Here is a 24,703-nt window from a genome sequence, read left to right as displayed (position 1 = left end):
TAATAACCACAAGGAGGCTACAACAACAAGGGCAACAAAAGGAGGAAAAATGGCTTCCAGGAGCGGTGGATTCATGGTGCAGGCACCGAGCCCAGCAATAACCCTGGAGGGGAAAAAAGAAAAAAAAAAAAAAAAAAGGCCCAAAAAACTAATCTGAAAAGATACTAGAACCTCTCTATTCATTGACGTGCTACGAACAATAGTCGAGATATAGTAAAAACAAGTGTCAGGGGCCGGGCAGTGGCACAATGGGTTAAGCGCACATATTTCCAAACACAAGGACCCGGGTTGGAGCCCCTGCTCCCCACTAAACGGTAAAACAGACTGTTTTACCTCTATCTATCTCCTAGTCCTCTCTCAATTTCTCTCTGTCCTATCTAACAATTACGAAGAAACTCAAGTGCCAAACACCGGATAAGTAAACAAATAAGATGCAATTATATATATATATATTAGGACATTACTTGGTTGGTCCAAGAGGTAGTGCAGTGGGTAAAGCATTAAAGTTTCAAACAGGAGGAAATCACTTGGTTATGGGAAGAGAAATCGTATCCGAGCTACAGCATGGATGAAGCAGACAGTCATCTCCAATAAAGGGAGAGCAGGAGAAAGGCAACCAGCAGACGAGCTCATGCGTGTGGGATCTGAAGAAACAAAGGGAGGGAACACACGCATCTCTGACGCTCTTACTGCAGAACTGAGGTGATCACGCAAAAGGAGGAAGAGTGAGGCCAAAGGGTAAAACGGACGCAGCACACTGTGTGGCCACGGCGTAGGGACACTGGTGGTGGGTTTGGCGTGGCGGTGACCAATATTTTGGAGAGGTGTGAAGTTGAACCCCTAAAACACATGCAGTCTTGGGGATCAGGTGGTGGCTCAACCAGCTGAGTGCATACCTTAGCATGCACAAGGACCTGGGTTCAAGTCCCAGCTCTCCACCAACAAGAAGGAAACTTCCCAGCACCGCCCCAGGTGTGTCTCTTCTCTGTCTCTCACCTTCCAGCTTTTTTTATTTAAAAAAAAAAATCTTTTTATTTACTTATTTATTATTGGATAGAGTCGGAGAGAAATTGAGAAGAAAGGGACAGAGAGAGAAAGAGACAGACACCTGCAGTCCTACTTCACCACTCATGAAGCTTTCGCTCTGTAGGTGGGGGCCAGGGGCTTGAACCAACGGCCTTGGTGCACTGTAAATGTGCGCTCAACCAGGTGCGCCACATGGCCCCCTCTTACCTTCTGTCAAAAAGTTACCTGGATGATGCACATGAAACAATTTAAACCTTACTTCTCTGACTCAAGATCCAAGCCATGCACATTTCATAGAAATTTTTATTCCCCTTAGGGATTCACTAAGGCTTTTTTTTTTCATCTTTTTTTTTTTTTACCTCCAGTTGTCGCTGGGGTTCAGTATCAGCACTATTAAGCCACTGCTCCTAGTGGCCTTTTTTTTCCTTTCATTATCTTGGATAGGACAGAGAGAAATTGAAAGAGGAGGGGTAGATAGAGAAGGAAAGAGAAAAAGACACCTGCAGACCTGCTTTTTTAAAAACTACAGACTTACCTTCTGTATCTCATAAAGAATTCTGGTCCATGCTCCCAGAGGGATAAAGAATAGGGAGGCTTCCAAAGGAGGGGATGGGACACGGAACTCTGGTGGTGGGAACTGTGCCCGTTATCTTACAACCTTGTTAGTCATTATTAAATCACTAATAAAAAACAAAGTAGAAGGAAAAAAAAAACTACATATTTAAAAGTAGTTTTCTTATAATAAACTAACCAAAAATGGGGTGTGGGAAGGAGATGACCTAAAGGTGTATCCTAAACTCACAGATCCCTATCTTCATCAGAAAGGCCGTCAGAAGACCAGAGTTCCTGTCTCACATCTGCCACCAGGGGCTCCAGGAGGTGGCGCAGTGGGTAAAGCATTGGACTCTCAAGCATGAGGTCCTTAGTTCAATCCCCTGCAGCACATGTACTAGAATGATGTCTGGTTTTCTTTTCTTTTTTCTTTTTTTTAATCTTTTATTTATTTGTGAGAAGGATAGGAGGAAAAAGAGTGTGAGAGAGAGATGGAACCAAACATCACTGTTACATGTGCTGCTGGGGACTGAACTCTCGGGATCTGGTGCTTGTGAGGCCAGTGCCTTATCCACTGCACCACCTCCTGGGCCACTCTGGTTTTTACTCTATCATTAATAAATACGGCTCCTCTCTCTCTTTTTTAACCAGAGCACTGCTCTCTCTCTCTCTCTCTCTCTCTCTCTCTGTCTTCCTCCCTCTCTCTCTCTTTTTACCAGAGTACTGCTCAGCTCTGGCTGATGGTGGAGCTGGGGATTTGAACCTGGGACTTGGGAGCCTCAGGCATGAGTCCTTTAGTGTAACCATTATGCTATCTCCCCTGCCCAGTCTCTCATTAATAAATAAAATACTAAAATTAAAAAAAAAAAAAGTTTGCCATTAAGAGCCTATGTGAGCTCAGCTTCAACGCTATTTATGACCCCAAGTGGAAACTACAATCTTTAAACAGCCCTAGGCTGCCCACCAGACCGACATTTCCCGCCTTTTCCTCCCCGGCCCCGCCCCTTTCTTCTCAAGCTCCCCCCCAATTCGAGCGGCCCCGCCTCCTCCCGCCAGGCCCACAAGCCCCGCCCCTTCCCCTACTTGGCCCCGCCCCGTCCTGACCCTGACCCACCACGTGAGGCGGGAAATTGGACGCTGGGGGCGCTGTGGAGTCAGAGTCCCGGGCCGCCTCCAAGGCTGCACCCGGGGGGTAGGCTGTGGTTTTCAGGCTTCCCGTCGATTGGAAGAATCGGCTCAAAACCGCTTGCCTGGCAGGAGCTGAGCCGGCGGCCGCGGTGCCGCCTGAGGCAGGTTTCCGACGTGACATCGCGGAGCCGGGAAGGACAGCCCGGGGACAAAGCTGGGGACGAGCGGGACCGCGCCGCACCTGATCGTCTGCAGGCGCGAGCACGTAGCGACCCAGCCGAGCGCCTAGGGGCGGGGCCTGGCGGGCAACGGGCGGGGCCTTGACGGGTACCGGCGGGTCCTGATTGGGCAGAAGGCGGGACCTCGTCTGACAGAGGGTGGAGTCTGTGGGCCTGGGGGCGGGGCCTTTATGGGTAGTGGGGGCTGGCGGGGTCCTGATTGGGCAGGGGGCGTGGCCGGGGAGCAGGGGCGGGTCCCGGTGGGGACGGGGGCGTGGCCTTTATGGGTAGTGGGGGCTGGCGGGGTCCTGATTGGACGGGGAGGGGAGGGGGGGTGGCGGGGGGAGCAGGGGCGTGGCCTTTATGGGTAGTGGGGGCTGGCGGGATCCTGATTGGACAGGAGGCGTGGCCTGGGGAGTAGGGGCGGGTCCCGTGGGGCCGGGGGCGGGGCCTTCACTGGTAGTGGGGGCTGGCGGGATCCTGATTGGACAGGGGGCGTGGCCGGGGGAGCAGGGGCGGGTCCCGGTGGGGTCGGGGGCGGGGCCTTCACTGGTAGTGGGGGCTGGCGGGATCCTGATTGGACAGGAGGCGTGGCCTGGGGAGCAGGGGCGGGTCCCGGTGGGACCGGGGGCGGGGCCTTCACTGGTAGTGGGGGCTGGCGGGATCCTGATTGGACAGGGGGCGTGGCCGGGGGAGCAGGGGCGGGGTCTCTCCCTGGCAAATAGGCCCGGAGAGGGCGGGCTGGCCCCAAGTTTGCAGCGGGCTCCGCGGGCCTTTCCGCCTTTTCTGTGCAACCCCACATGGTGCGGCCGCTCAACTGCATGGTCGCCGTGTCCCAGAACATGGGCATCGGCAAGAACGGGGAGCTGCCCTGGCCTCCGCTCAGGTACTTGCGGCGCTGGGGAGCTCGGCAAGTGAGGTCTGGGGGCTCCCAAGCCTGGAAGGAGCTCGCCTTGCTGGAGACTTGCGGGCTCTGCGGGGCTCCTGGGCGGGGAGGAGCTGCGGCAGCCTGGAGACACTCTGGTGGCCGGGACTGCTAGGGGCTGGGCCCGGGTTTCTCTGGGGGGGGGGGGGGGGATCCCGGAGGCCAGGGCGCTGATTGCCGTGGTGCTCCTGCTGCCCTGCCTGGCCTGACCCCATGGACCCCGGAGCAGAGTCCCAGCCCAGGAGAACCCTCTTCCTCCTCAGCCTCTGCGCTCTCTTGGACTCCAGCCAGAGTGTCAGGGAAAACAGTTTTTATTTATTTATTTTCCCTTTTCTTGCAGTTATTATTGTTGTTGTTGATGTCATCATTGTTGGATAGGACAGAGAGAAATGGAGAGAGGAGGGGAAGACAGAGAGGCGGAGAGAAAGACAGACACCTGCAGACCTGCTTCACCGCCTGTGAAGCGACTCCCCTGCAGGTGGGGAGCCGGGGGCTCGAACCAGGATCCTTATGCCGGTCCTTGCGCTTGGCTCCATGTGCGCTTAACCCGCTGCGCTACCGCCCAACTCCGAAGGGAGAATATTTTTAAGTAACTCTGTTTCTCTCTTTCTCTCTCTCTCTCTCTCTTCCTGGGCCTCAGTGAACAATCTGAGTACGTGTGCAAGTAACATTATTGAGTCCATTTCTCAAATGGGAAATCATGGGGTAAATGATACTTGTGTTTTATTTTTCATGGCTGATTTAATAATGATTAACAAGATTGTAAGATAACAGAGGTACTCTCTGTGTGTCACTATAACACCCTTCTCTCTCTATTTCTGGCTGTCTCTATTCAATAAATAAATTAAAGTAATTTTAAAAAATTTGTAAGGGCCCAAGACTAGTTGCACACCTGGTTGAGACATGTTACCAATGGAAATTAAGTTGCATACTGCTATGTAACTAACTCATGAGGCAAGGATAAACTTGCAAATAAAACAAATGTGAAAAATAAAAAGATTTTATGAAATATTCATATCAAAAACCATGAAATGTAGATAGCAGTGCTGTTACCATGTGCAAGGCCCCAGTCCCACCTGCAGGGGGAAAGTTTTGCCAGCGGTGAAGCAGGGCTGCAGGTGTCTCTCTGTCTCTCTCATTATAACACCCTGGCTGACTCTATTCAATAAATAAATTAAGGTAATAAAACAATTTTTAAAAAAAGATAAAAGGGGCATAATTCCATAGAGTTCCCACCACCAGAGTTCCATGTCCCATCCCCTCCAGTGGAAGCTTCCTTAGTCTTTATCTCGCTGGGTATATGGACCAGAATTCTCTTTGAGGTGTAGAAGGTTGGAGGTCTGGCTTCTGTAATTGCTTCTACAGTGAACATGGGTGTTGGCAGGTAGATCCATCCCCCCAGCCTCTTTTTTTTTAAATTTTTTTAATATTTATTTTCCCTTTTGTTGCCCTTGTTGTTTAACATTGTTGTGGTTATTGATGTCATCGTTGTTGGATAGGACAGAGAGAAATGGAGAGAGGAGGGGAAGACAGAGAAGGGGAGAGAAAGACAGACACCTGCAGACCTGCTTTACCGCCTGTGAAGCGACTCCCCTGCAGGTGGGGAGCCGGGGGCTCAAACGGGATCCTTACACCAGTCCTTGCACTGAGACTTTGGAACACATTGGTGAGGTCTCTCTGCCTAGGGGGATATATGTATTTTAAATTCTGAAGTATAGTGCCAAACTGCCCACCTTGGAAACCTTAAAATTTGAAGTCTCATGGCCCGGGAGGTGGCGCAGTGGTAAAGCTTTGGACTCTCAAGCATGAGGTCCTGAGTTCGATCCCTGGCAGCACATGTGCCAGAATGATGTCTGGTTCTTACTTTCTCCTCCTATCTTTCTCATGAATAAATAAAATCTTACATTTGTAGTCTTACCAACTTTTATAAATGAAAAAAAAAAACATTTAAGGTATATGTCATTGTGCCAGGTAGTTTTAAACAACTTTGACCCATATTCTCAGTGGGAAAGAAGTCACAGGAGGAAGAGGAGAAGAGGGCTCTGAAGTCCAGCTCCACCAGGTCCCCCAGAGAGAGGGGCTGAGAAGGGGAGAAATATTTGGATGTAGTAATAGGGTGATGTGTGGCTTGGAAGGGAAGAGGGCTGGACTGGAAGGAAAGGGGGCAAATATGTGCCAATGTAGACAGCTGTAGAGATGACGGTTAAGCCCTGCCTGCAGCCTTGGGAGGGACTAGGGACTCAGAACTCTGGTGGTGGGAACTCTGGTGGGTGTAGAATTATTCCCCTGTTGACATGTAATTTTGTAAATCAGTATCAAATCGCTGATTTGAAAAACAATTTAAAGAGGTCTTTCTATATTGAGTATAAATAAGAGAAAAATCAATGCAAGGCCACAGCAAATAAAAAAGAGTTGAATCTCAGGTATTATTTAATTTTTTAATTGTCTTTGTGTATTGGATCGAGACAGCCAGAAATCAAGAGGACCGGGGAGACAGACAGGGAGAGAGACACCCGCAGCCCTGCTTCACCACGGGTGAAACTTTGCTCCTTGCAGCTGGGGACTGGGGGCCTGGGGACTGAACCCAGAGCCTTGCACGTTGTAGCATGTGCACTCAGCCAGCTGTATTACCACCCAGCCCACCCACCCTCAGTAACTCTACGTTTCTCTAACTTGCAGAAATGAATTCAAGCATTTTCGAACAATGACCTCAACCCCCTCAGTAGAAGGTAACGTGGAGTTTGTGGAGGATTGTTGTTTTCGATGGGTTATGTTGTTTTCACCGGGCTGGCTTCACGGGCTGGTAATAGACGACCCGGGACTCATGGCTGGGTTGTAGGCAGTATCTCTTTATTCATGCAGGACGCAGCACAATCTAAGACGAGCTAAGCTAAGCTAAACTCAAGGTAAAGTACTGTAAAACTCACAATGCTGTCTTTATATATACTTGCCAAGTAAGGTGGAAACAGGATGTGACATAGAGAGGGTGGAGAGAAAAGTGACTGGTGAAAATCAGAGTGTGACAAAGAGGGGGCAGATTAGGCAAGAATCCTATCACTGAACCACAAATGCCCTGGAGGGAGGGTGGAACTTGTTAACAATGGTTATGTAAATAGAATGAAGTGGTTATGTAAATAGAATAGTGTTAAGCAGGGGGGATTTAAACCAAATGAAACAGAAGGGGTCTCATGCATACCAACAGAGGATTTGCGATCTCACCAAAAGGTCTTATTTATGGGGGTCAAGTTGCCCATGCAACTGTTGCTTACCTGACACTTTCCATGTTGACTTGGGATCTTTTGTGTTTATCTTGTGCAGTTTGCAAGGTGCATGTATGCTCTTTGGGGAGAGGAATAAGAAAAAAAAAAAAATAGAAGAAAAAAGCTGTTTGGAATTTTGTGTGTGTTCGGGTAAAATTGGAGGTGTTGGCCAGATTGGACAGCTGGGAAGGAAACGCAATGGGCCTAGCTGGTCTGCCACAGAAGATCTGGGCACTGGTGACAGAGGTTGTCCTCAGGGGAAGAAAAGAGGTTCCAGTGCTCTAAGGTGGAGGAGGAGGCTTGGTGAAGGAGAGTGAGCGTTGGGGGCTGGGCAGTGGCACACCAGCTTAAGCTCAGACATCATAGCACACAGGACCCAGCATCATGCCCGGGTCCCTGCCTGCAGGGGGAAAGCTTCACTCGGAGGTGTCTGTCTCTGCCTGTCTCTATACCCTTCCTTCTGAATTTCTCTGTTCTATCAAATAAATAAAGTTTAAAAAGAAAGAGAGAGAGGATATTAGAAACCAGAGGCTAGGGGCCAGGTGCAGGCACCCCTGGTTGACTGCGCATGTTACAATAAGCAAGGACCCGGGTTCGAGGTCCTGATCCCCACTTGCAGGGGGAAAGCTTTGTAAGTGGTGAAACAGTGCTGCAACTGTCTCTCCGTCTCTCTCTCCATCTCTGTCACCACCACCACTCCCTTCCCTCTTCTGATTTCTGGCTGTCTCTGTCCAATAATTAAAAATTTTAAAAAAGGGAGTCTGCCGGTAGCGCAGCCGGTTAAACTCACATGGCGCAAAGCACAAGGACCGGCATAAAGATCCCGGTTCGAGCCCCCAACTCCCCACCTGCAGGGGAGTCGCTTCACAGGCGGTGAAGCAGGTCTGCAGGTGTCTGTCTTTCTCTCCCCCTCTCTGTCTTCCCCTCCCCTCTCTATTTCTCTCTGCCCTAACAACAACTATAATAACTGCAACAATAAAAACAACAAGGGCAACAAAAGGGAGAATAAAGAAAATTTTAAAAATAAAAAAAATTAAGAAAAAGAAACCCAGAGTCTGCATTTGAAATAGCCGCTGGGAGAATGGAGAGGAGCACAGAGAAGCAATTTGTGTATACAATACTCGATTTGGAGATCAATTCTGTAGGTGGCGGCAGGAATGCACGGTGGGTTTTCAGTTGGAGACTCTTGGTGATGTGAAAGATAAAGGAGTTCAGAATACTGTGCAATTGTAACGATGACTAGTTTATGTTCTTGGAGGAGGAAGGCTATCAAGGATCATTTCAGGCACAGGGAACCTAGGGGCCTTTGGAGGGGAGGGAAAAAAGATAATCAAGGAGAAGGAATCCAAAGGTGGAGAATACTCCTAGCCCAGCGGGTCACCTTTGATCCCAATAGCTGGTGTTTTCTTCTAAGTAATTAAACTGATTATTAAAATTATATATATATGAAGTTCTTTGGCTTTTTGTTTATTGGTGAGGGCCAGACTCAAGCCTGAGCACAGAGGAAGGAGCCACACTATCTGGCCAGGCCTATATAAAAGGCTGTTACAGGCACATTATACTTGAAAGAAGATAAAGGTACAACTCAAAGTGTTGCAAGTCATGCAAAATGTTCAGCAGTTGTCTTTAAAAGAGCCACTACTAATGTACAAAGTGCATGAATATGACGGTCGTGTATCCAGCAGATGTGACAGCACCCAATAGCTGGACTAGGTAGCGCGGCAGTAACTATTCAATTCCCACAGCAGCACTAGCAGCAGCAATAACTGTCAGGACCATTTTGTAGATAGCTAAAGTAAATCACTCCGGACCTGGTGATGGTGTACCAGTGAGTGCAAGTTATCATACATGCCAGGGGTAGTTAGCATAATGGTTACGCAAAGAGACTCTCATGCCTGCGGCTTTGAAGTTCTAAGTCCAGTCCCTTATACCACCCTAAGCCAGAACTGATCAGAGCTTGATTTAATAAAAACTTATACATGAAGACATGGGTTCAAGCCCCTAGTCCCTATTCCCTACCTGTATTTGAGAAGCTTCCCAAACTGGTGTAGTGTTACAGAGATCTCTTTCCCTTCTCTCTGTCTCTCGTTCTCTCCCCCTCCTCCCCAGGAAAACACAGATGATTTTAGGGCTTGCTTAGTATAATAGCGTGCATTCAATTTGAATATACTTGATTCAGAATCAAAGCAAAAGGGAAATCTGTTACTATGTTTAGGTAAAATTCTTTTTAAATTTTCATTTTTCATGCACACCCACTAGAGGTCACTGTTGGCATTCATGCATATTTGAAAATAATACATGTATTTCCAATAATACATATTCCCAAAATATGATTTTTTTTTCTTTGTGGTCTTACAGGCAAACAGAATTTGGTGATCATGGGTAGGAAGACCTGGTTCTCCATACCAGAGAAAAACCGGCCTTTAAAGGACAGAATTAATTTAGTTCTCAGTAGAGAACTCAAGTAAGTATTATGACAAGAAAATCATGTTCCGTTTCTTATGGCGGTCAGTATTACAGGAAAACCAGTGTGGGGTGGAGGGAGACAGCATGATGGCTATGCAAAGAGACTCTCATGCCTGAGGCTCCAAAGTCCCAGGTTCAATCCCCCGCACCACCATAAGCCAGAGCTGAACCGGGCTCCTGTGTTTCTCTCTGTGTCTTTCTCTCTCTGCATCTCTCTTAAAATAAATAAAATACTTTAAAAAGACAAAAAAAACAGTATGAATATAACTTTTTTCTATGTATTTTTAAAATTATCTTTATTTATTGGAAAGAGACAGCCAGAAATTGAGAGGGAGGGGGGTGATAGAGAGGGAGAGAGACAGAGACACCTGCAGCCCTGCTTCACCACTTGTGAAGCTTCCTTCCTGCAGGTGGGGGCCAGGGGCTTGAACCTGGGTCCTTGCACACTGTAAAGTGAGCGCTCAACCAGGTGCACCACTGCCTAGCCCCTAGTTATATACAGTAGTATTAATAACTTTGTTCAGTTTCACATAAAACCAAAATGTGTATGTAATGAGTCTTGCCAGTATGAAGTGGCTGTCCTCTCTGGACTCAGCCCTGAATGAGTAAGGGGACCTACAAACTAGACATCTGTGCACTATTATTCCTTTTTTTTTTTTTTTAATTTTATTTATCCATCGGGAATGATACGAGAGAGGAAGAGAGAGACTACAGCACTAAAACTTTCTTCATGTAGTAGGGGCCAGACCTAAACCTGGGTCACTCACATAACAAAATAGTACAGTATCCAAATAAGCTATTTTAATAGATGGATGGACAGACATCAAAGCACTGCTTGACTCTGGCTTTTAGTAGCGCTAAAAGGGGACTGAGCCAGACACCTTCGGTACCTCGGGCATGAACATCTTTTTGCATAACCATTATGCTACCTCCCCAGCCCCCAAATAATGCTTTGTATCCTGTTTGTGTCTGTATAGGCAGCATTCCTGGGCTTAACTGCTGCATGGTTTCTCTGCTTCCTTTTAGATGGGAGGAGAGAGAGAAAGAGAATACAGCAACTATTCGTCAACCATAAACATTTCTCCTGCATGGTGCTCTCCATGTGGGAGCGAGGGCTGGAACCTGGGTCCTCACAGATCACAAAGTGTACTCCTTACCAGATAAGCTGTCTCCCAAACCCCCATACTTGTCTTTCCTTAACCACTGCCTGAAGTTCGATTTTTCAAATGACTGAAGTGGTCCTAGAGATGCTGAGGAGGAGCGTCTCCCAGTGACCTCTGCTAAGACTTTTCTCTTCCTCCAGTCCAACACGAAGTTGATAATTCTTGCTGCCGAGAAATAAGCTGGGGGAAGCAGTTACAGAAGCCAGACCTCCCACCTTCTGTTCCCCATAATGACCCGGAGTCCATACTCCCAGAGGGATAAAGAATAAGAAAGCTGGGCAGGGGTAGATAGTATAATGGTTATGCAAAGAGACTGTCATGCCTGAGGCTGCAAAGTCCCAGGTTCAATCCCCTGCACCACCATAAGCCAGAGCTCACAGTGCTCTGGTAAAAAAAAAAAAAAAAAAAAAAAAATTGAAAGAAAAAAAGAACAGGAAAGCTATCAGGGGAGGGGATGGGCTATGCAGTTTGGTGGTGGGAACTGTGTGGAGTTGTGCCCCTCTTATCCTATGGTCTTATCAATATTTCCATTTTGTAAATAAAAATTAAAAGGAAGAACGAACCTGGGGGTATTAGGAGTGGGGATTTAGGATTGGTTAATAGCATTACAACTACCACTAAATGCAGCTGCACTGCTTTGACCGTCCCCGTGCTGTCCACATCATTTACTCTGTATTTGATCCCCATTCCTCTTTACAGTGTGCACGTTACAGTGTGCACGTTACAGTGTGCACGTTACAGTGTGCATGTTACAGTGTGCACGTTACAGTGTGCAAGTTACAGTGCACGTTACAGTGTGCATGTTACAGTGTGCAAGTTACAGTGTGCAAGTTACAGTGCACGTTACAGTGTGCAAGTTACAGTGCGCGCGTTACAGTGTGCAAGTTACAGTGTGCGCGTTACAGTGTGCACGTTACAGTGTGCAAGGACTTGGGTTAAAGCCCTCAGCGCCCTCCCTCCCTACCCCCCCCCCCCCCGCAGGGGGAAAGCTTCACAAGTGGTGAACCAGTACTGCTGGTGTCTGTCTCTCTCCCTCTCTGTATCCCCTCTTCCTCTTGATTTCTGGCTGTCTCTATCAAAATAAATAAAGATAACTTTAAAATTAAAAATAAACATTTTTTTTAAAACATTAATGCACATCTCAACATCTGCCTCGATCTTCTCCTGTTCTTTTTCTGCTGGTGGCTACGGTATTGTGAGTGTCCCTTCACTTGGTACAGTCCAAATGCAGACATAGTACTGTCATCCCCATAAAGTCTTTAATGGTCCATCAAACGCTACCGAAGTGTTTTTATGGCTAACTGGTGCTAAAACAAAGACATCGCATTGGGGGGTATGCTCAGTTGAGCCAGCAAATCTCCCCAAGTGATGCATCTTAATTTCTGCTATATGAGCCCTGTGGTGTACGTAATTGGGTCTGCTTGTTTCTTATGTGTTCACATACATCATCAGTTGATGCATTGGGCTTTTTTTTTTTTTAAGGCAGAAAAAAAATAATGAAAAATAAATAACGGGGGGGGGCTGGGCGGTGGCACACTGGGCTAAGTGCACACAGTACAAAGCACAAGGACTGACATAAGGATCCAAATTCAAGCTCCCGCTCCCCACCTGCAGCGGCGCGGGGGGGGGGGGGGGTTGCTTCACAAGTGGTGAAGCAGGTCTGCAAGTGACTATCTTTTCTCTATCTCCTCTTTTTAAATTTTTTTTATATTTTATTTACTAATGCGAAAGGAGGAGAGAGAGAAAGAACCAGGCATCACTCTTGTACATGTGCTGCCAAGGATTGAACTCAGGACCTCATGCTTGAGAGTCCAGTGCTTTACCCACTGCGCCACCTCCTCCTCTCTGTTTCTCTCTGTCTTATCCAATAAAGTGGGGGAAAAAATGGCCGCCAGGAGCAGTGGATTATAGTGCAGGCACCAAGCCCCAGCAATAACTCTGGAGGCAAAAGATAAATAATGGGAAAAATTGTAGAGTATATATCTTGTCTTTCTGCCTCCCTACTTACTGGTCAGTTCTAGATATATCCTGAACACCTACTGCATAGATCACTTTGGGTAGGTGTTTTTGTTGCCTTTGGATAAAAGAATCCCTAGGAGAGAAAATACTGGGTCTTTAATTCTAGTTCTAATAAATTAACACACTAGAAAAAAAAATGTTCACAAATGATAAAGCAGGGCTGCAGGTGTCCCTCCCTCTCTATCATCCCTTTCCCTCTCAATTTCTCTGTCTTGTCAAATAAATAAAGACTAAAGAAAAGAAAGAAAAAAAAAAAAGTTCCTCCTCTTAAAGATACAACTTACTCCCAGATCTTAGAGATTCACACACTTTGAGGAGATTTGCTGAGCTGGTGTGCATCTAATACTTAGTAACTTTGTAATTTCAACCATCCTAAGTCTTGCTCACACACTTTGAGGAGATTTGCTGAGCTGGTATGCATCTAATACTTAGTAACTTTGTAATTTCAACCATCCTAAGTCTTGCTGGCACTCAGTTTCTCTAACTGCTAACTGGAACTAGCAGTGACAAAATCTTAGGATAATTTCAAGAATGAACTGAAATGCTGTATGTTTAGTTTCTGATACACAGAACATAGCTTACAAATATTAAGTCCAGCTCCTCCAACCTTTGCCACTTTGGCAAGTTGTCCCCTCCCCTTATATGTTATCAGGAAGGTCATGTTGATTATCACTGTGCTTTCTTTCCTTAATCTTACCCCCTTACCATGACTTCACATACCCACACAACTCCAAGTGGACTCTTTTTTTTTTTTTCATAGATCCAGGAGGTGGCACAGTGGATAAAGCATCAGATTTTCAAGCATGAGGTCCTGAGTTCAGTCCCCAGCAGCACATGTACCCAAGTGATGTTTGCTCTTTCTCTCCTCCTATTTTCTCATTAATAAATAAAATATTTTTTAAAAAATAAGGAACGGGAAAAGATAGAGACAAGGTGGGGGAGTTAGCATATGGTCCCCTCCTCACCGCATTGGGGCTTAGAGGCGAACTAAGTCACACACAGGGCCAGAAAGGTACCTCCCGCGTGAGCTATCTTGTGAATCCTGTAGTTGACATTTAGTTCAGTTTTTTCTTCTTTGGGGATAAGCATTACGTACTTTTTGATAGACAAGTCTCATGTGTCTCGTGTACGTGGAGGTGCTGGGAAGAGAAGCCCAAGACTGTGTACATATGAAGCATCCCAGCCTCATGAAATCTACAACCCCGGAGGATACATCTGACAAGTGTGTGTTGTCAAAAAAAAAACACGCAGCTGGAGGCCGGGTGGTGGCGCACCTGTTTGAGCGCACACATGACCATGTGCAAGGACCCAGGTTCAAGCTCCTGGTCCCCACCTGCAGGGGGAAAGCTTTGAGAGTAGTGCTTCAGTGCTCTAGGTGTCTCTCTGTCTCTCCATCTCTATCTCCCCCTTCCCTCTCGATTTCTGGCTGTCTCTACCCAATAGGTAAAGATACTATTTACAAATTTAAAAAAAAAAAAAATGTTTGTTGTAATTAGCTAACTCTCTATCAACACAGAGCCTTACCATCACCCCCAGAAAGTTGTCCTGTCTGTGCCTCGTCTGGCAAACTTACCCAATGCCTCTAGGGTCAACTACTGTCTCTCCGATTTATTTCCATCGTAGTACTAATGAGATACAAAAAGTAGCTTTTTAAAGTTCATGTTGGTCAGTATACAAATGTAGGTTAAATTCTTAGTCAAAGGTCATGATACTAGATTTGTTAGAAGAATCCATATTTATGATGGTTTTATAAATCACATGCAGACTATTTGACTAGTAAAAATGAGTTGTATAGAAATTACATGTAATTATCTTTTGACCTTAGGGAACCTCCACAAGGAGCCCATTTTCTTGCCAAAAGTTTGGATGATGCTTTAAAACTGATTGATCAACCAGAACTTACAAACAAAGTAGACAGGGTCTGGATAATAGGAGGCAGTTCTGTTTACAAGGTAAGTGTAGTTATCTGTGGATTCGTACGGTTTACCTTTCTTTCAGTTTCACTGCCAACTAAACTTAAAAAACATAATAAAGGGGAGTCGGGCGGTAGCGCAGCGGGTTAAGCGCACGTGGCGCAAAGCGCAGGGATCGGCTTAAGGATCCCGGTTTGAGCCCCTGGCTCCCCGCCTGCAGGGGAGTCGCTTCACAGGCGGTGAAGCAGGTCTGCAGGTGTCTATCTTTCTCTCCCCCTCTCTGTCTTCCCCACCTCTCTCCATTTCTCTCTGTCCTATCCAGTAACAACATTAATAATAACTACAACAATAAAAAACAAGGGCAACAAAAGGAAATAAATAATAAATATTAAAAGAGAGAGAGAAAAAAACATGACTTAACATAATAGGGGGTCGGGCGGTGGCACAGCGAGTTAAGCGCATGTGGCGCAAAGCGCAGGGACCGGCGTAAGGATCCCGGTTCGAGCCCCCGGCTCCCCACCTGCAGGGGAGTCGCTTCACAGGCGGTGAAGCAGGTCTGCAGGTGTCTATCTTTCTCTCCCCTTCTCTGTCTTCCCCTCCTCTCTCCATTTCTCTCTGTCCTATCCAACAACGAATTGCATCAACAAGGGCAATAATAATAACCACAACGAAGCTACAACAAGGGCAACAAAAGGAGGGGGGGGGGAAATGGCCTCCAGGAGCGGTGGATTCATGGTGCAGGCACCGAGACCAGCAATAACCCTGGAGGAGGAAAAAAAAAAAAAAAAACATAATAGAGTGGTTTGGGAGGTGGCACAAAGTGTTGGACTGTCATGTAGGAAGTCCTGAGTTCAATCCCCAGCAGCACATGTACCAGAATGATGTCTGGTTCTTTCTCTCCTATCTTTCTCATTAATAAATTAAATAAGATCTTTGAAAAAAATAGAAATAAAAAATAAGCATGATTAATGGAAGCATGTATCTCTACTTCTAAGCTGTGTTGTCAGTTGGAATTACTTGTTTTGTAGACTATCATAGAGACTGAATAAAATATAAAAAGGAAGTTCTTAAACTTGGGTGGTGGGCGTGGTGTGGATCTGTAAATTGTTGCCTTTTTTTTATTGTTGTAGTTACTATTGTTGTTATTGATGTCCTTGTTGTTGGATAGGACAGAGAGAAATGAAGAGAGGGGGAGATAAAGACAGACACCTGCAGACCTGCTTCACCGCCTGTGAAGCGACTCCCCTGCAGGTGGGGAGCCGGGGGCTGGAACCGGGATCCTTAAGTCAATCCTTAAGTCGATCCCCAGTATGGTTCCGTAACCCCCATGTCCACTTGGTCGATTCCAAATTATATTCCTCCATGAGGATCATTTCTGGAACCATCCGTTCCACCCCAGTTCCATGGCTGCCAGTTCTTAGCAACATCGCCCCGCCAGATATTCGTCGGGATGCGGCATCATCTAAGTTCATTTCCCACGTGTACGCTCGACCGGACCTGCCAATATACGCGGATATCTTCGCCCACCCTGTCCAACGCTTGACGTCTCGTCACCCAATCTGGTCCCCTACGCCTACACTGAACTTCTCTGTTCCAGTCTCTTGGAAACAGAGCTGGCAGTCAGCTGAGGTCAAGAACAAACACCTCATCACAGACCCCTGCAGGCGTCAACCCGGCTTTGACCTAGCACGTTATGATCGGGCCCTCCTCAATCGCTATCGAACAGGCCATGGCCGGTGCGCCGCTATGTTCCATCGCTGGGGAGCCAGAGACGACCAGAACTGCCCCTGCGGCTCCAGACAGACTATGACCCACAGAGTCAACCACCTCTCCAGATTCAAAGGAGGTCTCGAAACTTGACATCAGGCTCAACCTGACGCTGTTGACTGGCTACGGAAGAAGGGCAAACGCTAGAAGAAGAAGAAGAAGAAGAAGAAGAAGAAGAAGAAGAAGAAGAAGAAAGTCGATCCTTGCACTTCACACCACATGATCTTAATCCACTATGCTACCACCCAACCCCCTTGTTTCATTTTTTAATCTTTTTTATTTTATTGTGTTTTTTACTATTTATTATTGGATGGAAACAGAGAAATTGAGAGGGGAGGTGGAGATAGAGAAGGCAAGAAAAACACCTGCAGCCCTGCTTCACCACTTGTGAAGTTTTTCCCCTGCAGGTGGGGACCAGGGGCTTGAACCCAGGTCCTTGTGCACTGTAATGTGCACACTTCACCAAAAGCGCCACCGCTTGGCCCCAGGATGATCATTTGGTAGCACTCACCCACCTCTTGTCACAGTAGCTTGTAGAGCACGTTAAGACTGGGTCTCGTGACCAAATTAGACATACTGGCTTACTTTTGTAAATGGCTTCTAATTGTTAGTACAGTAAGAGTTGGTGCAATATTTGCTTCATTGGTGTAAGAGAATGAGTGATCTGAGAGAAACTGAGGCATTAAAAGTAGAACATGTGACCAGGACGGTAGCTCAACCGGTAGAGCAAAAGATGGTCATGCCTACGCAGCCTGCTTTGACACCTGATGCTGCGGGCACTGGCCTGACCCTCCGGCTTATCTCTCTTTCAGTGTGAAATAAGTTCAATGGAAGCTTTGAAAGTAGAAAGAGAATTTCATGCTATTCCCGTCTTAGGAACTTTTCTGATAAACACCTAAAAATGTACAGGTGTGCAATTTTCCTATAAGCTATTTGAAGAACAAGAGTTCTTTTCTTTCTTGAAGCTGCAAATAGAACCTTTATTGATTTTTAATCCCTTCAGAACTTTAAGACATTCATTGCTATCAATAAAACTTTAGCCAGTAAAATAGAAGGCCAAATATAATCATTAGCAGTAAGAGTCAGAATAAATCATCTACTGTCACTGTAACTATCTCCTGTTAGATGACCGTCTTAAATTTCATGGATGCCCTTAGGATGTCCATTGTATGAGTAACCGCTCACAATGAAACTGTCTTCTCTGGATATACAAGTGTCCATTTTTCCATGAAAAGCCACTAGATAATGTGGGATTCTGAACAACCAAAGAAAACAGACAAAACTGAATACTAAAAAACAGACAAAACAAAAAGTTTGTGTCCAAATGGAGACGAGAGACCAGAATCTGTCTTGAAACACATTTCTCATAAGTCTTGACAATGATGGGTGTTATTCTCAACTCAAGCAGACTTTGGAGGTAACAGCTTATGTACATATATTTAATACATTATACCTTATAGTTAAAGCAAACACAGATGATGGGTGTGTGTGTGTGTGTGTGTGTGTGTGTGTGTGTGTGTGTGTGAGAGAGAGAGAGAGAGAGAACTGATAGGAAGCCAGGCGGTGGTGTACCCAGGTAAGCATATGTATATGCAAGGACCCAGGTTCAAGCCCTGCTCCTCACCTGCACCTTCCTGAGGAGTGAAACAGGTCCGCAGGTGTCTGTCCCTCTCTCTTCCTCTCTGTCTCCCCTTCCACTCTCAGTTTCTCTCTGTCCTATCATATAAAATAAAGAACAAAAAGACGAAGCAATTGTCTGCCATTCCCAATGGGACTTAAAATAATTTGTGGCTAACTAAAAAATAATAATAATAATAATAAAGAAACTGATGTGTTGTGTTTTGATTTCGAAGGAAGTCATGAACAGACCGGGCCATATTAGACTATTCGTGACAAGAATCCTACAAGAATTTGAATGTGATACATTTTTTCCAGAAATTGATTTGAAGAACTACAGACTTCTCCCAGAGTAAGTTTTATTAACTAATCAGAACCACTTTCAAGTTGCAATTTTAAGAATTATAGAAATGACTATGTCTCTTCACACTGAATTCAGGGCAATAATGTGTTTTTATTTTATTTTATTTATTCCCTTTTGTTGCCTTTGTTGTTTTATTGTTGTAGTTACTATTGATGTCATTGTTGTTGGATAGGACAGAGAGAAATGGAGAGAGGAGGGGAAGACAGAGACGGGGAGAGAAAGACAGACACCTGCAGACCTGCTTCACTGCCTGTGAAGTGACTCCCCTGCAGGTGGGGAGCCGGGGGCTCGAACCAGGCTCCTTATGCTGGTCCTTGAGCTTTGCGCCACCTGTGCTTAACCCGCTGCGCTACCGCCCGACTCCCGCAATAATGTGTTTTATAGACAGATACAATCCTTTAACAATCTTGGGGCTCTACAGGTTCTAAAGATTTTACTGCTATCTAGAGAGAAGAGTATGAGATTCCTATGTAGCATCATGCTGCCCTGGGCGCTGAGAAGACAGTGTTTACTCAGGCAGATTCCTTCCCTGCTCAACAAATGTGACACTTTGTAGTAGGACAGAGTGGCCAATGATAAACATCCAAGAATTATGTGGAAAACTGAAACATTTTAATGTGGCAGATAAAGTTTAGGCTCTAGTGGGGGGAGGTAGAATAATGGTTATAAAGAGACTCTCGTGCCTGAGGTTATAAAAGTCCCAGGTTCAATCCCTTGTACCACCATAAACCAGAGCTGAGCAGTGCTCTAGTAAAAAGAAAAAGAAAAAAATATATATATATAGGCTCTAAACAGTGATGTGTGAGTGCCAGGAGATAGCTCACTCACTAGACTGTCTGCTTTGCCAAGTGCAAGGTCCTGGAGCCGGAGCTGGAGCTGGGGAAATGCACATTATAAACAGTAGGACTCTGGTTGGTTTGTCTTTGTCTCTAGGGTTACGGCTTGCTGCCTGCACTACAAAGCCATTGCTTCTGTGGCCTTTTTTTCCTCCCCTTCAATTTTTTGGATAGAACAGAGAAAAACTGAGAGAGGAGGGGGAAGATGATAGAGAGGGAGAGAGAAAGACACCTGCAGACCTGCTTCACCACTTGTGAAGCATTTCCCCCCCCCCCCCCTGCAGGTCGGGAGTCAAGAGCCTGAACCAGGATCCTTAAGCCAGTCCTTATGCTTCGTACTATATGCACTTAGCCCACTGCGCTCCTGTCCGGACCCCTTGGTCTTGTCTTTAAAAAAAAGATCTCTCACTCGCTCTAAATAGCTAAAAGCCAGCTATGCAGAGAGCATTAAAGAGATTTCCAGGGACCAGCAACAGCTAGTACAGGGGAACCCAACTCAGACTTCCAGAAGGTTCTAAAATGAAAGTGACACTGTTCTGGCTCTTCGTGGGGAAGGACCAGAGGGGACAGGAGTGAATCAGGGAGACACTGGGATCCTATTGTGTCTCCTGGACACCAACCAAGAGGAGGTGAGAGGTTGTGCCTGTGTGCTAGAGACTACACTGCAAGCCAGTAAGCACCCCTTAAATAAGCAGATCTTCAAAGGAAGGATGGAAGCTAGAGAGGAAGGAAGGAAGGTAAAAGAAAAATGGATGGATGGATGGGTGGATGGATGGATGGATGGATGGATAGATAGATAGCAGTGGTAGAGATGTCCTTTGTCAATAAGCGACTTAAAGCAGGTTGGAAAGACTTGGTTTATTTAAGTGAAGTGTCACAGGATGACATTGCAAATGTTTCAGGCGTGCATCATTGAAAAATCAGCGTTTAGGGGGCTGTGCGGTGCTATGCCTGGTTAAGCGCACATAGCACTAAGCCCAAGGACCCGCTCAAGGTTCCAGGTTTGAGTCCCTAGCTCCTCACCTGCCATGGGGAGGGGGGAATGACACAGGCGGTGAAGCAGGTCTGCAGGTGTCTGTCTCTCTTCCTCTCTGTCTTCCCCTCCCCTCTCAATTTCTCTCTGTCCTAGCCAATAAAACGGGGGAGGGGGGAATGGCTGCCAGGAACAGGGGATTCCTAGTGCTGGCACCAAGCCCCAACAATAACCCTGGAGGCAAAGAAAGAAAGAAAGATCAACACTTGTACCCCTCTGAAGCCCCCCCACACACACACACAGCCTTTTCCTTCCCCTTCTGGTAACCACTAATTAGATTTAGAATCCAAAAGTTGATTAAATTTTATCTTGGTTCCTTCGTTTGTTTTCTACATAGGCATACTAGGCATGAGTGAGGTGTTTATCATCTCCCCCTTCTGGTTTATCTCAATTCAGGTCATTCCCTTTTAAGTCTACCCACATCAACACCAATGACGACAGGGTTTCATCCCTACTATAGTAGAATCATCGTCCATCCCATACATTAGCCACAACTTGATCTACTTGTAAGTTGATGGCACTTACGTTGTTTCCTGTTCTTGGCTGTTGTAAATAATGCTTCAGTAAAAAAGCAAGCACATACATCCTTTCAAATTCGTGTTAGGACTGGTTAGACCAGCCCTCAGTGGGGAGCCTGGTCTTTGTTGTTGGTGGTAGTTTTTTCACTGGAAAACAGGTTTGTTTTTTTTTTCTGGTAAGTGTGCAATGTAAGATCTAAGACTCAAATGTATTCAGTACAATACTGTGCTACTGATTACAGATATTACAGATATTACAAAAATTCGCTGTTGTACAGCGAATTTTTTTTTTAATTTTTACTTGTGATTTCATATTGATTTACAAAATTCTAAGATCACAGGAGTATAATTCCACACCTTTCCCACCACCAGAGTTCTGTGTCCCCACTCCCTCCATTAGAAACTAATCTCCCAAGATTTATAACTCTCTCTATTTACATATATTTGCCCTTTTTTCCCCCCTATGGTCCTGCATAAGAAAAATGAAAGGAAGAGACTTCCTTTTTTTATTTTTTATTATTACTTTTTTGTATCTTTATTTATTTATTGGGTAGAGACAGCCAGAAATTGAGAGAAAGGGGGAGATAGAGAGACAAAGAGACAGCTGCAGCCCTGCTTCACCACTTGTGAAACTTTCTCTTCCTTTCTAAGTCACACCTACTACTTCTGAGTGTCTTTCCACACTTTTCTTTCCAGGTCCTGATGGAATTGGAGTTCAGAACCCTCTGGTCATCTTTTCCTAACATTTATCCCTCTGGGAGTATGGACCAAAGTTAATATATATTATTGGATAGAAACAGAGAAATTGAGAGGGGACATAGAGGGAGAGAGACACCTGTAACACTGCTTCACCACTTGTGAAGCCTTCCGCCTGCAGGTGGGGACCAGGGGGTTGAACCTGGGTCCTTGAATGCCATAATGTGCAGCACATTTTCTAAGTCATGCATCGCTCACAATTGAAACTTGACCTTCTCTGAATAGCAGCTCCTTTCTTCTTCCTGCTCCAAGCCCTGCCACCCATCTTTCCACTCTGTTCCTAGTAGTTTCACTAGTGTAGGTACCTCATCAAAATAAAATTACATTGTCTTTGTCTCTCTGTGACTATTTTTACTTAGTGGAATATCCTCCAAGTCTATCCAGGCTGTGGCATATACTGAACTTTCTTTTTAATTAGTTTACTGTTTACTGGATAGAGACAGAGAGAAATCCAGAGGGAAGGGGGAGGGAGAGAAAGAAAGAAAGTCACTATCAGAGCAGCTTCCCTGCTCATGAAACTCCCTCAGTAGATGGGGACTGGAAGCTTCAACCTGAGTCTTTGCGCTGTGGCCCATGAGTGGCCAACCAAGTATGTCACCAGCTGGTCCCCAGTTACTTTATTTCTGTGGCTGAATAGTAGCACGCTGCATATATGTACCACATCTGGTTAACTCATCTTCTGTCAGTAGGCATTTAGGTCGCTCAACTCCTCATAAACATAAGAGTGAAAAATAAGAGTGCGGCTATTGTTTCAAAAGCCTGTCTTTGGGAGCCGGGTGGTGGCGCACATGTTGTGTGCACATGTTATAGTGCTCAGGGACCCAGGTTCGAGCCCCCGGTCCCCACCTGCAGGGGGAAAGCTTGGCACGTGGGGAAGCAGGGCTGCAGGTGTCTCTCTGTCTCTCTCCTTCGCTATCTTCCCTACCTTCTCAATTTCTGGCTGTCTCTATCCAATAAAGATAATTTAAAAAAAAAAAAAAAAGCCTGTCTTTAAAAAAAAGAGAAGAAGAAGGACAAGTATTATCGAGGATATGGTGACAGTGGAACTCCTGTGTACAGTGTTGATAGAATATAAGATGGTATAGCTCCTGTGGAAACAAGATGATTGACCATCTCTGAAAAATTCATCCAACACCCCCAGACTGACATACACAAAGGAGGAGCTGGGAACACCAGCCTCATGAAAATAGAGAGGAGAAAAGGTCAGATAACACAGTCCTAGCAAAGGACTTGGGGATTAGGGCAGTCCATATGTTTAGATAAACAGCGAAAATTGACTCATGGGAGGGGCCAGGCGATGGTGTACTTGGCTAAGTATACATGCTACAAGGACCCAGGTTCAAGCCCCAGGTCCCCACCTGGGTGGGGGAAGCTTCACAACTGGTGAGACAGGGCTGCAGGTGTCTCTCTGTCTCTCTCCCCTCTCTCTGCCCTTCTCCTCTCAATTTCTCTGTCTCTATCCAGTAATAAAAATTAAATTAAAAAAATTTAAATAAATAAAAAGATTGCCTCACGTAGCACGTAACTTCAGTTCTTCTCTAAACACCTAAGCAATGTAAATTCTTTTTCCCTTTTTCTCAGGCAATACTAAGAGTAAGATAGGGTGGAAATACAAATGAAACTACTAGTGGTGCTTTGTTTTAAGGAGAGGAATTAAGTAGAAAGAAAAGGAAGAAGAATTACACTTTTTCTTTTCTAACTTTCTACAGAGTTTGAGATTTTTTTCTTACCAGTTTTTTATTTACAGATTAAAGTTCAGAAATCCTTAAGACTTGTAATAATTTAACAATTTGAGGTGTTTTTTTTAACATGTTTTATTGTCTTTATCTTAGACAGGGAGATGCCAGCACACTGTTCATCTTGTGGTGGTGCTGGGGACTGAATCTGGGACCTCAGAGCCACAGGCATGAAGGTTTTTGCAGAACCATTATGCTGTCTCCCCAGCCCACTCTTCCCACTTTTTTTAATGTGGTCTGTTTGCATAATATTCACTCAACAGTGTCTCACAATTATGAAGAAAAAAGGAAGAGAATGCTTTTTCTTTTATGCATCAGTGATGCCTTTTGATTCGGAGTCAGGAACCTTATCTTTTTTCCTCTTTCATTCTTTTTTTCATTATTGCCACTAGGGTTATCTTGGGTTCAGTACCTACACAATAAATCCAGATCCACCACTCCCCATTTTTTCCTTTCCTTTCCTTTATTTTTTACATTTTTTTTTATCTTTATTTATTTATTGAATAGAGACATCCAGAAATCAAGAGGTAAGGGGGAGACAGAGAGGGAGGGAGACAGAGAGACACCTGCAGTCCTGCTTCACCACTTGTGAAGCTTTCCCCCTGCAGGTGGGGACCAGGGGCTGGAATCTGTGTCCTTGCACATTGTAACACATGCTCAATCAAGTAAGCTACCGTCTGCCCCTCCCTTTTTTTTTTTATTTTGATATGGCAGATAAAAATTAATCAAGGAAAGGGAGAGAAAGAGAGACACGCATACGGGTTGGCAAGCAGGTCTTAGCTCATAGTAGTGTTTGCGGTCAACCAGATGCTCCCAGCCAGCCAGGCAGTAATCTTTTTAACGGATGTATCACTTAACTGTGTGTTGTTTATTTGTTTATTTTACAGATACCCTGGTGTTCTTTCTGATATACAGGAGGAGAAAGGAATTAAGTACAAATTTGAAGTCTATGAAAGGAATGATTCAAGCGAAATTATGTTCTGATTTATTTCAAAATGAAAGCTTTGTGTCTAAAAAGTTGTCTTCTGTTTAAACATTAAAAAGAGACATCTGCTGACTTCAGATCTCTGGACACTTCTTTCTATGCAATGTGGCTGCATTCTCCAGCTCCCTGCAGGTGAGAACAGACAGCACTTGTGAAACGTTTCCTGCTGTGACTTTGGAGGCAGAATCAGACTGCTCGCACCTGACTCTGGTAACTGACATCTGCCAAGGGCAGCCTCAAACCAAAGGCAAAAATTGCAAAGGGAAAGAAGCAAATTGTGTGTATTTTTGAAATATATATGTTTTTTCCTCCAGGGTTATCTCTGGGGCTCAGTGCCAGCACTATGAATTTAAGGCTCCTGCTGGTCATTTTTCCCTTTTTTACTAGATAGGACAGAGAGGAACTGAGAGAGGAGGGTAGA

At 45.4% G+C, this 24,703-nt stretch overlaps 2 protein-coding genes across 3 annotated transcripts in view; one reads left to right on the top strand and one right to left on the bottom strand.

Moving 5' to 3' along the window:
- Positions 1-2,995, bottom strand: part of MSH3 (mutS homolog 3) — a 217,312-nt gene extending 214,317 nt beyond the window's left edge. For both annotated transcript variants that reach the window (XM_060201098.1, XM_060201099.1), the window contains exon 1: positions 2,693-2,995. In XM_060201098.1, coding sequence (XP_060057081.1) covers positions 2,693-2,887 — 195 coding nt within the window. In that variant the 5' untranslated portion in view covers positions 2,888-2,995. The remainder of the gene's footprint in view (positions 1-2,692) is intronic.
- Positions 2,996-3,641: 646 nt separating this feature from the next.
- On the top strand, positions 3,642-24,354 carry DHFR (dihydrofolate reductase). The gene is made up of 6 exons (XM_060201097.1): positions 3,642-3,810; positions 6,529-6,578; positions 9,468-9,573; positions 14,583-14,709; positions 18,291-18,406; positions 24,185-24,354. Exons 1-6 carry the CDS (start codon positions 3,725-3,727, stop codon positions 24,279-24,281), a joined length of 582 nt encoding a protein of 193 aa, XP_060057080.1. The 5' UTR covers positions 3,642-3,724; the 3' UTR covers positions 24,282-24,354.
- Positions 24,355-24,703: the final 349 nt, after the last annotated feature.

This window comes from Erinaceus europaeus, chromosome 11, assembly GCF_950295315.1.
Source record: "Erinaceus europaeus chromosome 11, mEriEur2.1, whole genome shotgun sequence".
Classification (NCBI taxonomy): domain Eukaryota; kingdom Metazoa; phylum Chordata; class Mammalia; order Eulipotyphla; family Erinaceidae; genus Erinaceus; species Erinaceus europaeus.
Note: the sequence above shows the minus strand (reverse complement) of the source record. Positions and strands in the feature narration are given on the sequence as shown.

Bases quoted from the DNA above. Each gene is read 5' to 3' on its own strand.
- DHFR (XM_060201097.1), top strand. From the start codon at position 3,725: ATGGTGCGGCCGCTCAACTGCATGGTCGCCGTGTCCCAGAACATGGGC. The intron at 6,579-9,467 runs GTAACGTGGAGT...GTGGTCTTACAG, and splicing joins CTCAACCCCCTCAGTAGAAG to GCAAACAGAATTTGGTGATC. The intron at 14,710-18,290 runs GTAAGTGTAGTT...TTGATTTCGAAG, and splicing joins GAGGCAGTTCTGTTTACAAG to GAAGTCATGAACAGACCGGG.